The sequence below is a fragment of the Amblyomma mixtum genome, chromosome 2 (assembly GCF_055824585.1).
Source record: "Amblyomma mixtum isolate Tamu chromosome 2, ASM5582458v1, whole genome shotgun sequence".
NCBI classification, from domain to species: domain Eukaryota; kingdom Metazoa; phylum Arthropoda; class Arachnida; order Ixodida; family Ixodidae; genus Amblyomma; species Amblyomma mixtum.
Window position 1 is genome coordinate 115,105,904 of NC_143013.1, and position 13,473 is coordinate 115,119,376.

The 13,473-nt window shown below is 42.6% G+C and overlaps 1 protein-coding gene across 1 annotated transcript in view; it reads left to right on the forward strand.

Moving 5' to 3' along the window:
• LOC149360644 (complement C2-like) overlaps positions 1-13,473 on the forward strand; it is a 151,399-nt gene that overhangs the window by 103,158 nt on the left and 34,768 nt on the right. Inside the window, exon 9 of the mRNA XM_089567888.1 lies at positions 600-710. Within this exon, the coding sequence (XP_089424014.1) occupies positions 600-710 (111 nt within the window). The remainder of the gene's footprint in view (positions 1-599; positions 711-13,473) is intronic.

Sequence of the window (13,473 nt, forward strand, 5' to 3'; positions counted from 1 at the left end):
GAACCTTACCAGAATAAAAGAACGAAAAATATTCACTGGTATATCACAGCTGTGAAATGTAAAAGTCGTGGGGAAAGTAAACGAGGTTTGATCATGATGATGATGATGATGTCATCAGGTTTAATGGCACATACTCACGGCGGGGGATGGGTTTGTCGAGGCTTTTTTGCGCCATCTTGTTCTCGGCCGCCCGTATTATATTACCTTCTGATGAGGAACGGAATTTCTATTATGTGATGTTTGAGAAAGGACAGTAAATGTAGGCGACCTATTTTCGGTACGAAAAAACATAGAAGTCAGAACACACATTAGCACTGAGAGCTACAGGACTGATGTGTTTTTGCGCTATGACTCAAGTCCACGCGTGGCTCCTGAAAAAAAAAAAAACATTTTTATGTTCCTTTCCAAGTCGAGAGGCTTTTAGAAAAATAAGAGTGGGAATGATTTACATAATAATGGCGTTTATCATATAGTTTCCCAGACGCAGAAAGTTCTTTAAACGCGCTTAGGTGCGTAAGCTTCTTGGTCACTTAACTGCTGTTGTTGTTGCTTAACTGCTGCTGAAATAGACATCACTTACTCTTTTTTCTTTCTCCTAGCCGGTCGACCTTCTCTTGAACGTGGTCTGCAAAGCCTGATGCGAAGTGTCCAAGTGGTGAGAAATGTCACCGGGGTGACTGCAAAAGTGTTTGCCTTCATCATGGGTGATGGTAAGAGTTTCGCAGCCTCAAAATTTTCATTACTTCCTTGACCTAAACAACCAAAAATACGCTTCTAGACTTGGTGAAAAGATTTTGGTTTGCTTCACCTCAATGTGATCATCTATTGCTTACCATCGTACGTAGTGAAATAAGGGAAGTGGTATTTAAACAGAAATTATTCTTAATGAAGCTTAAAATATCTTATGGTGCTTTCGCTTCATTGCAAGCATGTTCCGGGAAAACATTGAATGCAAAGAAGTAGCAGGCAGAGGTTCCTGAAAGAAAAACAAGCGTCAAAATCCTCCTGCCCTAATATGCAATATAAAAACTCTGCATTTACATTAAGGGCCAATATGTTGCGTAAACAAGCCAACTCGATTGAAGCGTGGTCTAAATTACTTGCAAACAAAAGTGGTTTTGCGGAAAGAAAAACCCCAGTAATTATCTCATTTCTCGGCAAGCACGTCAACCCCGCAGTCAGGGAGTGGAGGAAGGTGGGAACAAAAGATTGGTTTGGTTTATTGGGGTTTTACGCCTCAAAGCGACTCAGGCTACGAGGGACACCGTAGTGAAGGGCTCCGGAAATTTCGACCGCCTTGGGTTCTTTAACGAGCACTGACATCGCACAGCACACGGACCTCTAGAATTTCGCCTCCATCGAAATTCGGCCGCCGCGGCCGGGGCCGAACCCGCGTCTTTCGGGAAAGCAGCCGAGCGCCGTAACCACTGAGCCACCGCGGCGGGGCAGGGAACAAAAGAGGAGAGCAGAGAGGTGCCGTAGTGAAGGGGTCCGGAATCACTGGAACCTTTTGGTGATCTATAACGTGCACTGAAATTGCGCTTCACACGTACGCCTTTTGCGTTGCGGCTCCGAATTAATTGGAGAAAAGCCGTTACGGAGGAAGAGGGAAAGTGTGATGTCCGAAAAAGAATAAAGCACAACTTCCCGAAACAAACGGGCTAGAAGGCATAAATACGGCACTATGAACGAATTATTACGGCCTCTACCCATACAGCACAAAATGTGTTGTAGAGTGGTGCCCTCTGTAGGTCATGTAGCCCGTGTAAAACAAATGTGGGTTCTGCTGCGTGGAACCACGTCGACCCTCTTGGAGCTACCCACAAAAACGTCGATCTTTCTTATTTTGGACTGTGGCAAGCAACCCCGACGTGCCGATGTAGTATCCGGAACGAGGAGCACCCTACAAAGGACCGATGTGGGCAGCCTGCGGGCACGCTCGTTTTCCACACCGCTAAGGCTGATGGGGGAGCTACAGCGGTTTCATGTGGGCTAGCCGAGGTGTTTCTGAGCAAGAAGCCCGCATTTATGTGACCGATGCGGGACGCACAGTGGTTTGCGACGTGCACCTCCAGTTGGGCTTGAAGAGGTTTTCACTTCACAAAGTCCACTCATATGCTGCCCTTGTCCACAGGTACTAAAAAAGGGACCGCTGTGTGCAATATGCAGGGACATCCGTTTTCCAGTACCGCTACTGCCAATGTGGGACCTGCAGCGGTTCCCTGTGGGCAGCCACATTTGGGCTAGCCGAGGACTTTCCTGCATGAAGCCCGCATTAATGTTGCATCTGCAAAGACCGATGCCGACTGAGTTTCGTCGAGAGAAGCCAATATGGAACCTTTGTAGGATCAACGGCGTCAAGCTTAATTTCGGGCTCGCCCATTTACTCTCCAAAAGTGGACCGCCGTAGGTACAACAGACGCTGCCTCAAAACCATCTGCCTATGTGAGACCTACCACGGCTTGAAATTAATTGCTATTTCGGTAAACCCCCTTTCTTGCAAGGGTACCCCCCTTGCCAAAAGTAACCGAGCAACAGGTTTTTACTCCTCAAACGTATAACGCAGCATTTACAGCAGCCCTAAAGACGGCACGGTGCCATAATGTAAGGACAAGGTCTCACCTTTCTTTACACAGATTCATAGTTTAAGGGCTGCCATGTGTGCTTCGCTACGCGGCTAAGAAACGAACCACCTGTGCCGGGTTACTTTTGGCAGAGACTGTACCTTCTTGTCGCATGGATAGAATACATGTAATACAGCTAAAGAAAGCTTTGCCATGAATGTTAGTCGTGGAGGTGGTGGTGAAAAAAGCATGCTGGCAAGATGACCGAGTGGATGACTATAAGTCCCGAAGTTTATTGAACTTTATGAAGACCCCTTTCCTTAAGACCCTAATTCCTCTACGCAACAGCCGCCGGCGTCCCTTTCTACATAAACCGCTCATTTATTTCTTCATTGCATAGAAATAGATGTGTGGGAATAAAAGGGAGGCGGCATAGAGTTATATAGAGCAAAAAGTAGGGCTATGAGGCGGGAGGCTTTGTGGGTCCACGGTGGGTAATCCATGTGTGCCCAGTGACGGTTCTACAATGCGCGACCGCATAGGCCTAATCGAGGCAACACACCAAGTAGCTCATCGGTCGCACAATAAATGACTGCTGGCAGCTCATGTCAGATTCGTGGCTCAAGCTGCGTGTGAGCTGCTCACAAAGCCGCCCCATCGGTCCTACATTGCACTGCCGTGGCAGTCTATAAATTAGATTTCGGTTTTGCGGGTAGGTTTGGTCATCCAACATCGACATCTCCATAGCGGGCCGATGCAGTTGCGTGAGCAGGTACTAGGTACGGACGACCCGTCGCGGTTGTCAGCTTCGCGCATTTGTCACGTGAGCTCTCATACACAGTTAGAGCGTGTGGAGGTTGCGCTGTCGGTCTCAAACGAGATGTCCTCTGCTCGGTGAGGCCAGCTCAGCCGAATACAAGCAACCAAGCGATAAGGGGGCTGGTCGTTTAGTACCTAGCTTTCGCCGGTCGCAAGCCAGAAAATCGGTAGGAGTCAAAGGTTCACAAACAAACTTTATGCAGGAAAGAGGCAATGCAGAGGAATTTATGATCATTGGGAATAGCACATACAAAGTGATCCAAGAATACAATACACAGCATGCATTGTATCACAAGAGAGAGATTACACGACAAAAGAGGCCTGCTGAGTAAATTGCACTAACATATGAGAGAGACAAATAAACGCGAACACAATTTGTTCAACGGGCACTGCGACAGTCCAACGACTGGCTTGCCCGCGCTGCCTCGTTGGTCAGTTGCTGGGCGAGTTGTGTAGACCCGGGACGCTTGCGAGAGCGCTTCTCCGAAAAGCTCCGAAGAAAAAGAACTCTAGAACACGGAAAAAAAAGTCAGGGAACGATTTTTTTATGGTACAAAATAACTGAGATGAAACAATATTGCGTTGCATAAGGAATAAGATATTTACAAGTATATCTACGAAAAATGCTTCAACCTTCTATGGCGTCAGTTAACGCAACAGAATCACAAAATAAGAGATGTAAAAATGATGCGCAATCAGCCCATATAAAATAATACGTAGGTTTCTATCGAGATTCTAATGAGCTTAATAAAGATGACAGTGTGTGGAGCCATATTTGATGGCATTAGTTGGCCCGTGATTTATGAATTAGGAACGTACAATGTTTCTCAGTGACATGTTTTTAACTGTTAGAATTAGCTATAAATAGCAGAAATTGCTCAAAATTTTACTTCTGTCTTTTTTTCGCAGCAAAAAAACTCTTGAGTAAGATATTATGATATATGGATGAGACCAGAAGTAATATACGGGAGCTGGAAAAAGGCTGCGTATGAGCGTCTTATAAGGAATTAGTAATAGCGGGTACTGCTTTATTCTGCGCCAAAAAAAGTTTTGTAATTTGAAATGTCCCAAATCTTCTAGTTATACTAATAGTTAGATAAGACTTCTAGTTCGTTCTAGTTGTTATAAGACTGGGCCAGAAACAGACATTAGCAACAATGCATAGAAGGTTAGAATTGTTATATAAAACGCCTAAAGTAATAAAAGATGAACCAATAATTCAGGCTAGCTGTTTAAAACAAGCCATACAGAATAGCTGTAGCCACAGCGGTTTGTGGAGCCCGTGAGGTAGGTGAGAAACCCATAGCGGTTTTCTGTGGCTATCTAAATTATGCTTGATTTGGGTGCTATGTAAGCATGCCGGCTTTCGAGCCCCAGCTCATCCGATACAGGGCTAACTGCAGTTTTCCACGTAGTACGGCTATATTTCAGTCAGACGAAATACTTAAGTCATAGAGCCCACAGTTTTGTTGCCTCCATCCTCAGGTACGTGGCAAGGGAGCAATTCAGAAATTAGGTGAACAAGCATCTTGACTGCTGCACGTTGCTCAGAATGCTTAAAATCAGCGCCGGTCCTGTTCTCTTGTGCTTGTCCTTGTCTTTTCGCGCTGTTTTTTTATTATGCATTGTGACAAATTTAAGGTATACGAGAGTGTCCGGCTCGGATAACCCCTGCACAATGATATGGAGCAGTGTAAGATGAATAGGCGCAAGACCAATTTGAGCTTACATGATGCCATATTCTCCGCAGGGGACCGATCACTTTGAAAGGTTAGGAGCTTGCTTTGCCGTGTGGTGTGAAGTTCCATTATTCGTAATGCCTATCAGACTTGCATGTTAATGCGCGTTCTGCCAACTGTAAAGAAGTTGACGTTGTCCTTTTATTGCAGTAATTTCCCACTCAGTTCACTGCCCTAATGCTGTTCTTAGTCTCTTAGTCTAAAAACAGCCGGGGTGGTGGCGTCTCAGTTTTAGTTGCGAAGCGCAAGAAATATGAAATATTATGAGAAATTAGTAAAATAACTGCCAATTATTATATTTTAACAGTACATAATACGGAAGAAGCGATTTATGTCGTCTACCGGCCGCAAACTGCAAATGTTGATCGCTTCAGAGAAGTCTGCGAAGACCTTTTTGGAATTTCCTTGTAAAAATAACCTCTAGCTTATCAATGGCGGAGATTTTATCGTAAACATGTTATAGGCAAATAACTGTTGTCATGACTTTTTTATTATTTTCATATTTTCGAAGCGATTAGAAAAGGCATTTGCAAAATTGTGCAGGGCCAATAGTCGAAGCTAGTAGAGGCCCATTTTACACGTTGCTGCGTAAGCAACAGAATGCACACAAAGTTCGGTTGTGCATGGTCTGCAATGATAACGAACACTCAAGCGAACACATAATTGATTACCAGACGTATCCCTCAACCTTCGTAAAGTATAAGCATTAAAAGGAGAGGAGAAAGTTCTTAGCCGTTTTAACTTCTAATGCCATGGTATTTGATAGTGTCGCCTCATCAAACTCAATTAGGCGCCGTCCGTAGGTGTTTCGGATTGGTTTGGTTTTGTGGGGTTTAACGTCCCAAAGCGACTAAGGCTATGAGAGACGCCGTAGTGAAGGGCTCCGGAAATTTCGACCACCTGGGGTTCTTTAACGTGCACTGACATCGCACAGTACACGGACCTCTAGAATGTCTCCTCCAAAGAAATTCTAGCCGCCGCGGCCGGGATTACAGGGTAGTTAAAATTTATATTGCTTCATGCCTGGTATTCTTATTAGGCAACACAGAAATGTTATTTGAAAGAGAGTAATTATTTCGTATTATGATATTTGCAGCCATCGCGATTTTCATTTCATTTAACAAAGAAGACGGCAAATCTGCAATCTATTAAACAAGGGGGTGCTATACTGATACCTGTTGGAATATGTTATTATACGCAGTGCTCTTTTCTTCAAAGAAAGAAATTTGATCAATATGGGACCTGTGTGTAGTAGGCCACGTATCGCAGCATTATTTTAAAGGCCAATGAAAAGAAAAAGTATAAATTTTAGCACAGACATATCCAGCAACCCTCATGTTTTAAATAGGTTGCAACAAGCTGAACCAAGCTTGCAACAGAAAGTATCAATGTGTTTTTCCAATTGTGGTTGATGTCTAAGGTTACACCTTGGTGTTTAAAGGCTTCGACTCGCTCAACTACAACGTTAACCAAGTACATATGCGCGTTAGTATCTATGAGACGTTTGTGTCTTGCCAGTTTCACTATCAAACTTCACCATATTTTAGATCGCGCATCAGAAGCTGACTGCATTTTCCTTGATTATTCAAAAGCATTCGACAAGGTATGTCACCGCTTATTATTTTTAAAGCTAACCAAACTGAATATGGACTACAAAATTCTAAAATGGATTGAATACTTTCTTCTTAACCGATCGCAGTTCGTTTCCGCTAATAATTTTAGCTCACCTTTCAGCGAAGTTTACTCGGGCGTGCCACAAGGCTCAGTGCTCGGACCCCTTTTCTTTCTTATTTACGTCAACGACCTGCCTTCCATTGTATAATCTACCATTCTTTTGTTTGCTGACTACTGTGTTGTTTTCCGCGAAATAAAATCCCCCGACGATGCTAGCCTTCTTTAGCGTGATCTCTCTTACACTTCTATTTGGTGTAATGAATGGCTTATGGAACTTAACACTAATAAGTGGAAAATTATGTGAATATCAAGAAGTGTCAACGCTCCGCAACGTTCCCTTAGAAGCGGTTACTTCATATAAATACCTGGGTGTTCATATTTCTGCTGACCTTAACTGGACGCGCCATATTGAGTAAATTGCTAACAAAGCTAACCACATGTTGGGCTACGTGCGCCGTAACTTTTCCAAAACTGCGTCTTCCTTGAAATTATTGCTTTATAAAACACTAATACGCCCTAATCTGGACTACGCCGCCGTCATATGGGATCCCCATCATGAAAAACTGATACCTTTGCTTGAGCTAGTTCAAAATAACGCTGCTCGTTTTATCCTGTCCAACTTTAACCGTACCGCAAGTGTAACCAGCATGAAAGCTAATCATTCTTTGCCTCTTTTAACATCCCGCCGGCAGACAACTCGTTTGAGCCTCTTTCATAAGCTATACCATCATCCCATGCTACATGATGCCCTCATTTCGTCCCCCAGATACGTGTCAAACCGGACTGATCATCGTCACAAAGTTGGCATTGAAACGTGTAACACTGTAACTGCATTTCAGTTTTTCTTGCCTCGAACATCACGCGAATGGAACCGCCTTCCCGCAGATATCGTCGACATAAGTGATAACCAGCATTTTCGTTCTGTACTAGGTAACATTGTATAACAGGAATATGGTAATACTTTGTTTTGTATCATATATTGCATCTGTTTATATATTTTCTTGTTTTTGTAACCACTCCCCTCTTTAATGCCTTTGGCCTTGAGGGTTCAATAAATGAAATGAAAATGAAATAAATAGCGCATACTTCGTTTTAGCAGCATTTATTGTCAGTTTAATAGCTTTAAGTCATGCGGACATTTGACATAACTCATTTGTCTGCGATTAAATTTCACTTACAGCGTCACCTGCAAAAACTATTGCAGTGTCATCAGCGTAGATCACCATACTGGAATTTGTAAAACAGAGGGGAAGTCGTTACCCTAAAGGAAAAATAACGCAGGGACTAAAACTGAGCCTTGTGGAACTCCGGCGCAAACAGAGTAGTGAGATTATTTTAACTGTTTGATCTGAACAAATTTTCTGCTGGTTAGGTAACTTTTAAAGAAATAAAGAGCGGAATTCTTGAAACTATAGTGCTCTAATTTTTGTATTAAGATTGTGTGACTAACAGTATCAAACGATTTCTTCAAGTCTAGGAATAAAACTACAGCCATTTCATTATTATGTGAACATGAACACAAGTTATGAGACAACGCCATTACTGCTGGGGATGTAGACCGGCTATCACTGAAGCCATGCTTGGAACGAGATATAATTTTTGTTCTGTCCAAGTGTTGTCTTCATTGTTTTGCTACAGGTTTTTCGAACACAGTGTTAATGATGCTAGGAACTGAGATTTGATGGTAACAGCCTGGACCATTGATGTCTCCTTGTCTGTGAACTGGGGCAGCTCTAGTGATCTTGCAAAACATCGGGACAGATGCCTTCGTTAACAGCTTTATTAAGTGGTGTTGTGAGGTCTGGTGCAAAATAGTAGATGTTCTCTTTCAGTCCTCTCACAGTTATTCCGCAATGTCCTGTCGCCTTACTTGTGGCCAGATTATTCACAACTGCTATGATTTCCTAATCCGCAATGGCCTGTAGTAAAAAAGTCTCATGGACACGAGCGCCAGAGATCGAGCACACAGGCAAAATATTGGCCGCAAGCTCAGGTCCAATGCTCGTGAAGTAAACATTAAACCTATCAGCTGTGTCGATGTCAATGAGCGCAGGGACATGTTTTGTTTTGTTTTCCGTATACGTCATTAACCACTTCCCACCTTTTGCGGGTATTCCCCTGCTTTTTGGTACCAACAGAGCATTGTATCCTGTCTTTCTTTTCCGAATTAATGCCACTACGCGGTTTGTGGATGTTCTGAACTGCTTCAAATAATAAATGTTTTAATTACTACTTTCCATTTGTGTTACCATTTAAGTTTCTCATTTACAGCTTCAGGTATGCTCCGGTTCATCCACGGGGACAAGGGTTGTTCGTACCTACGGGCAGTGCACGATGTACATTTTTATATGGCAGACTCAAGTCTCTAAAAAAATTTCAAATTGAGTATGAACAATTCTTTGATATATGTTGTCGAGATGTAAATTATATATTTCTCCTGCAAGAGGTGATAGTTAATTCATGCTTTTCGTACAAAGCCCAATCTAGTAGGAGTGTTCTAATTCTTACGCAGCAGAGAGAAAATTGGCGAATGATCTGCAATAGTGGCACCTTATACACCCGCTAAGATATTGTCCATGCTGCTGCACAATACCTGATCAATTACAGTTGCAGATGTAGGTGGGACGTTTGCTAGATCCGAAATTAAACTGTCGAACTTACCGCATTCAAGCAAGAACGTGTAATCGATTCTTATGGTTGACGAAACATCTATATTCAAATCCCCACTGATTATAACAGAGCTCATTGGTTTATCCCCCCTGCTGCTCAGTGTACACTCCATGGCGTCTAGAAACAGGGTCATATTCGAGTTGGGAGGTCTATATATCAGAACAACCGATATTCCACAGGACAGCGTGACAAAGAGCGAGTCCACGCCTATGTACCTGATCCAATATTCAGGTATAATATTAAACTGTAGGAGAGATTTCATTAGTCGCCCCACACCATCACCATGTCGATCAGCCTCTCTAGGGCTCGACACAAAGTTGTATTCAAGAACAGAAATCTCTTCATCCTTTCTCAGCCGGGTTTCAGATAGAGCTATGACATCAAATATAAACCGAGGTTCAGATAAAAATGCTAGTAGTAAGTCTAAGTTTTTTTCTTACACCACGATTCTTGCAAACAAGTAAGGAGAAGTGGGAGAATTTTCTCTATTCGTTGTTCACTTGTGTAACTGTGAAGAGCACTAACTGTAGGCGACGTTGTGAAGTGACGTACCACAGTTCAAATAACTACTGCTAGGTTGTGTTCGCAGGCCACGTGAAAAACATGAGAGCTTTCACTTTTTCGCACGAGAACCTTGCCTTGTGACACCCACACGAACTTCTAGCCCTTTTCATTTTTCTGCTTTATTGCTCTGCCAAGAAACTTACTCTCTGGACATAAGTGCTTATTGACAAAAATTGGATTTTCCTCCTGGAATCCAGAACTGTAGCCGGCAGCCTCTGTCTTCTTGCCTTTTGCACCAGCCGGTCACGAACCGCTCCAGAGAAAAATTTTACGACAATTTTAGATTTATCTTTGTTTTTCGTGCAAAATGCGATGAATGACTTCAATGTCTTCAGCTTTAAGGTCATATTTTAGGTGCCTGGCAATTTTTAGCATCATGTCAAGTAGCGATTCCTTTAGGTGCTTGCCTATCTTAAGCATCATGTCAGGTGACGACTGTCCAGCGGACTGGGGCAAGCCATTAATTTCTATGTTGTTTCTGCGAGCATGCTCTTTCAGGTGAACTATCTGCCGCCGCCTCTCACCGAGTTGGTTACGCAGTGGCAAAATCTCCTGTCGTTGCTCAGCCTGTTTTTTTTTTAATACATGTCAAGTCCTGCACAACATTCTCTACGTCTACACACAGGCCTTCAAAAACCGAGTTTATGTGGGTCATGCAATTCTTAACTTCTTGTATTTCACTCAGTGATGCCTTGTTATCTGCCACGGAAGACCCGGTGTCAGCTCTAATGATGGTAGTTATGGACTCTGGTTTCCGCACACGGTTGACTAGTGTTTTCGCGAGCTCCTTCAGTGTACAAGGTGGCTTCCCAGTCAGCGCCTCACTTAACGCTGAGGGGGGTTCAATTCTTCATTCAAGGTAAATTGCATAAGACTGCTCACTGTGAAAATAAAAATTTACAGTCGCTGGTTCATTACCAGGTTAAGGAAAATGTTCAATTAAAGTGCAGTAAAGGAGCCTTACAAAACGCTCGAAATTTCGGCTCGGTTCGATCAGTCTATGGTCAGAGATGCTACGACAGTTCGTGATAGCAGGTACAGCACGATGAGTCGAAAAGCTGAAATATGCAACATAGAGAAAAACACTTTTCTGGCAGCAACGGCAACGCTGACTTCTTAGTGCAGTGTTTTATGAATTTTAAAGAAACACCACCAACCTGCAAGATCCAGAGCTGATTATTTGGTGTCCACGCTCCATTACCGCTACTGCCAAATCGTGTCGCGCTCAAAGTGCATCCGCCCACTAGATGCAGTCGATAGGTAAACGGTGTTGTAGTTATAGCCAGTGCAGACAGATAGTGCTGAAGGCGACAAAACGCCGCTGGCTAGGGAGGAAACTACGTGGTCACACCAGGCCCGTCCTAAACGCGCCCGGTGAAATATACGGGATGCCGCTTGTAGTACAGTGCACCCTGCCGCTTCAAAGATGCTTCTTCACAGGGACCGCAGGGAATCCAGGCAGCACCAACTGTAAGATGGAGAGCTGATTATTTGGTGTCCGCACTCCGTTGCCGCTACTTCCAAAATGCATCGCGCTCAAAGTACTTTAACGCGAAACTGGTTTCTTCTGGTTTCGTCAAAGTAATTACAACACCAACTCGAATTACAGGTTTTCACATATTCTATGCTAGACCTTATCGCCACAAATGTTAATACAGAAATCTATAGCGCAAGGACAGTGGCTCCTGACTTATGGGACCATTGTCCCACCTTTTTAACATATCGCACTAATTCAGTAGACACGAACATAAAATGGTAGCATTTATTGTACAACGCATTATAGAAGGAAGTTTAAACTCTTCCACGAATGAAATCACGAGCGAAGGCTGCTCTTCTGTACCAAAACATCGGAATGCGGATTACTTATATAACGCACTTATAGAACGCTTTGTGCGTATATATACTAAACATTTCCCTTTGCAAACTATATCACCAGCGAAAAAGGCTAAGAAACTGTGGGTCACTCAAGAGCTCCTAAAAGTGATCAAAAATAAAAATCTCCATTTTTATTCTTTTTCGCGTGCACGCTCAAAAAATATAAAGAATTTCAAAAACTAAGGAATCAGCTAATCAGCCAAACGCGCAGCATCGCAGACCGACGTATGTCTAATATAAGCTCTTATTTGCAGACTGTGCTCGACTGCGTCCGGCTGCTGCACGGAAAGAAATAAACACTGTTTTGGGCCGGAAAAAGAGAAGTCTATTCCAGAGAATATAAAGCATGAAGGCTGCGATTTGAGGCGAAAGGCGCTTGCAGATCAATTACACAATTTTTTTGTAAATGCTACTATTCCTTATGACCATCCCCCAGAAACAACTCTTTAGTCAAATAGCACCATGAAAACTATATACCTCCCGCCAACTGATGATCATTAAATCTACAACACTTTTATGTCACTCCGTAATATTAAGTCTTTAATATATAAAATATTCAAACAGCGCCCATAATTACGTTTTGCTCGTAATTACATCCGTCCTTCTTTGGATATTCATATTCAAACTAGAAATCGGTGTCTTTCCAGAAAAAAATGAAATGTGCTAGGGGTTCTGTTACTGGCTAACGCCTAATTACACTTCTTCCTGTTTTTTTAAGGCACTTGAGAAAATCATTGTCTCCCCTGCAACAAAGTTTTTGGAAAAGGAAAACACAATAACTAAAGCAAAATTCGGTTTCAGGATAGGCAGGTCAACAGAAACTGCCTTACTGACTTTAAAAGGAGATGTATTATATAGCTTTAAAAGTAAATTGTCATCGCTTGCTGTTTTTATAGATTTCAGGAAGCCTTTGACTGCCTGGATCATTGTACTTACCGAAATTCAAGGTTATGAAATCCGCGGTACTTGTCTAGCCTTGCTGAGGTTCTGCATCAGCAACACGTTTCAGATAGTTTTCGTTAAGAACTACAGCTCATTCCTTTACAAATAAAAGAAAGCCTACCACAGAACAGACTCTTAGGTCCCTTATTATTTAATATGTATGTAAAGACTTAATAGATATAGATAATACAGTAAGATTTCTATTGTGCGCTGTTGCTAGCACCATTATTGTGGCCATAATGTGGATAACTTAAAAATAAAATCTAATGTTCTCTCCCAGCTATGCAACTGGTCCAAGTTAAACCATCTTCGAATTAATTTCAATAAAACAAAAGCAACTCTATTTCGCGCTAAAAACAAACTGTCTGTACGAAATCACACTATAACATTTGAGTGCCAAGGAATGAATATTGTTGTTCACCATAAAATCTTAGGCCTCCACTTTTCCTCACACCTCACCTGGACCTTCACAAAAAGCTTTGTTCTTTTAGAGGAGTTATATCCCGCTGTCGCAGAATACTTCAACCTTTGGAAAACAACACATATGCTCTAATTAACTCGTATCTCATGTATTGCAGTCTTGTTGGATGCACAACTACCAAAACTATTCTAATACTCTCTTCTTC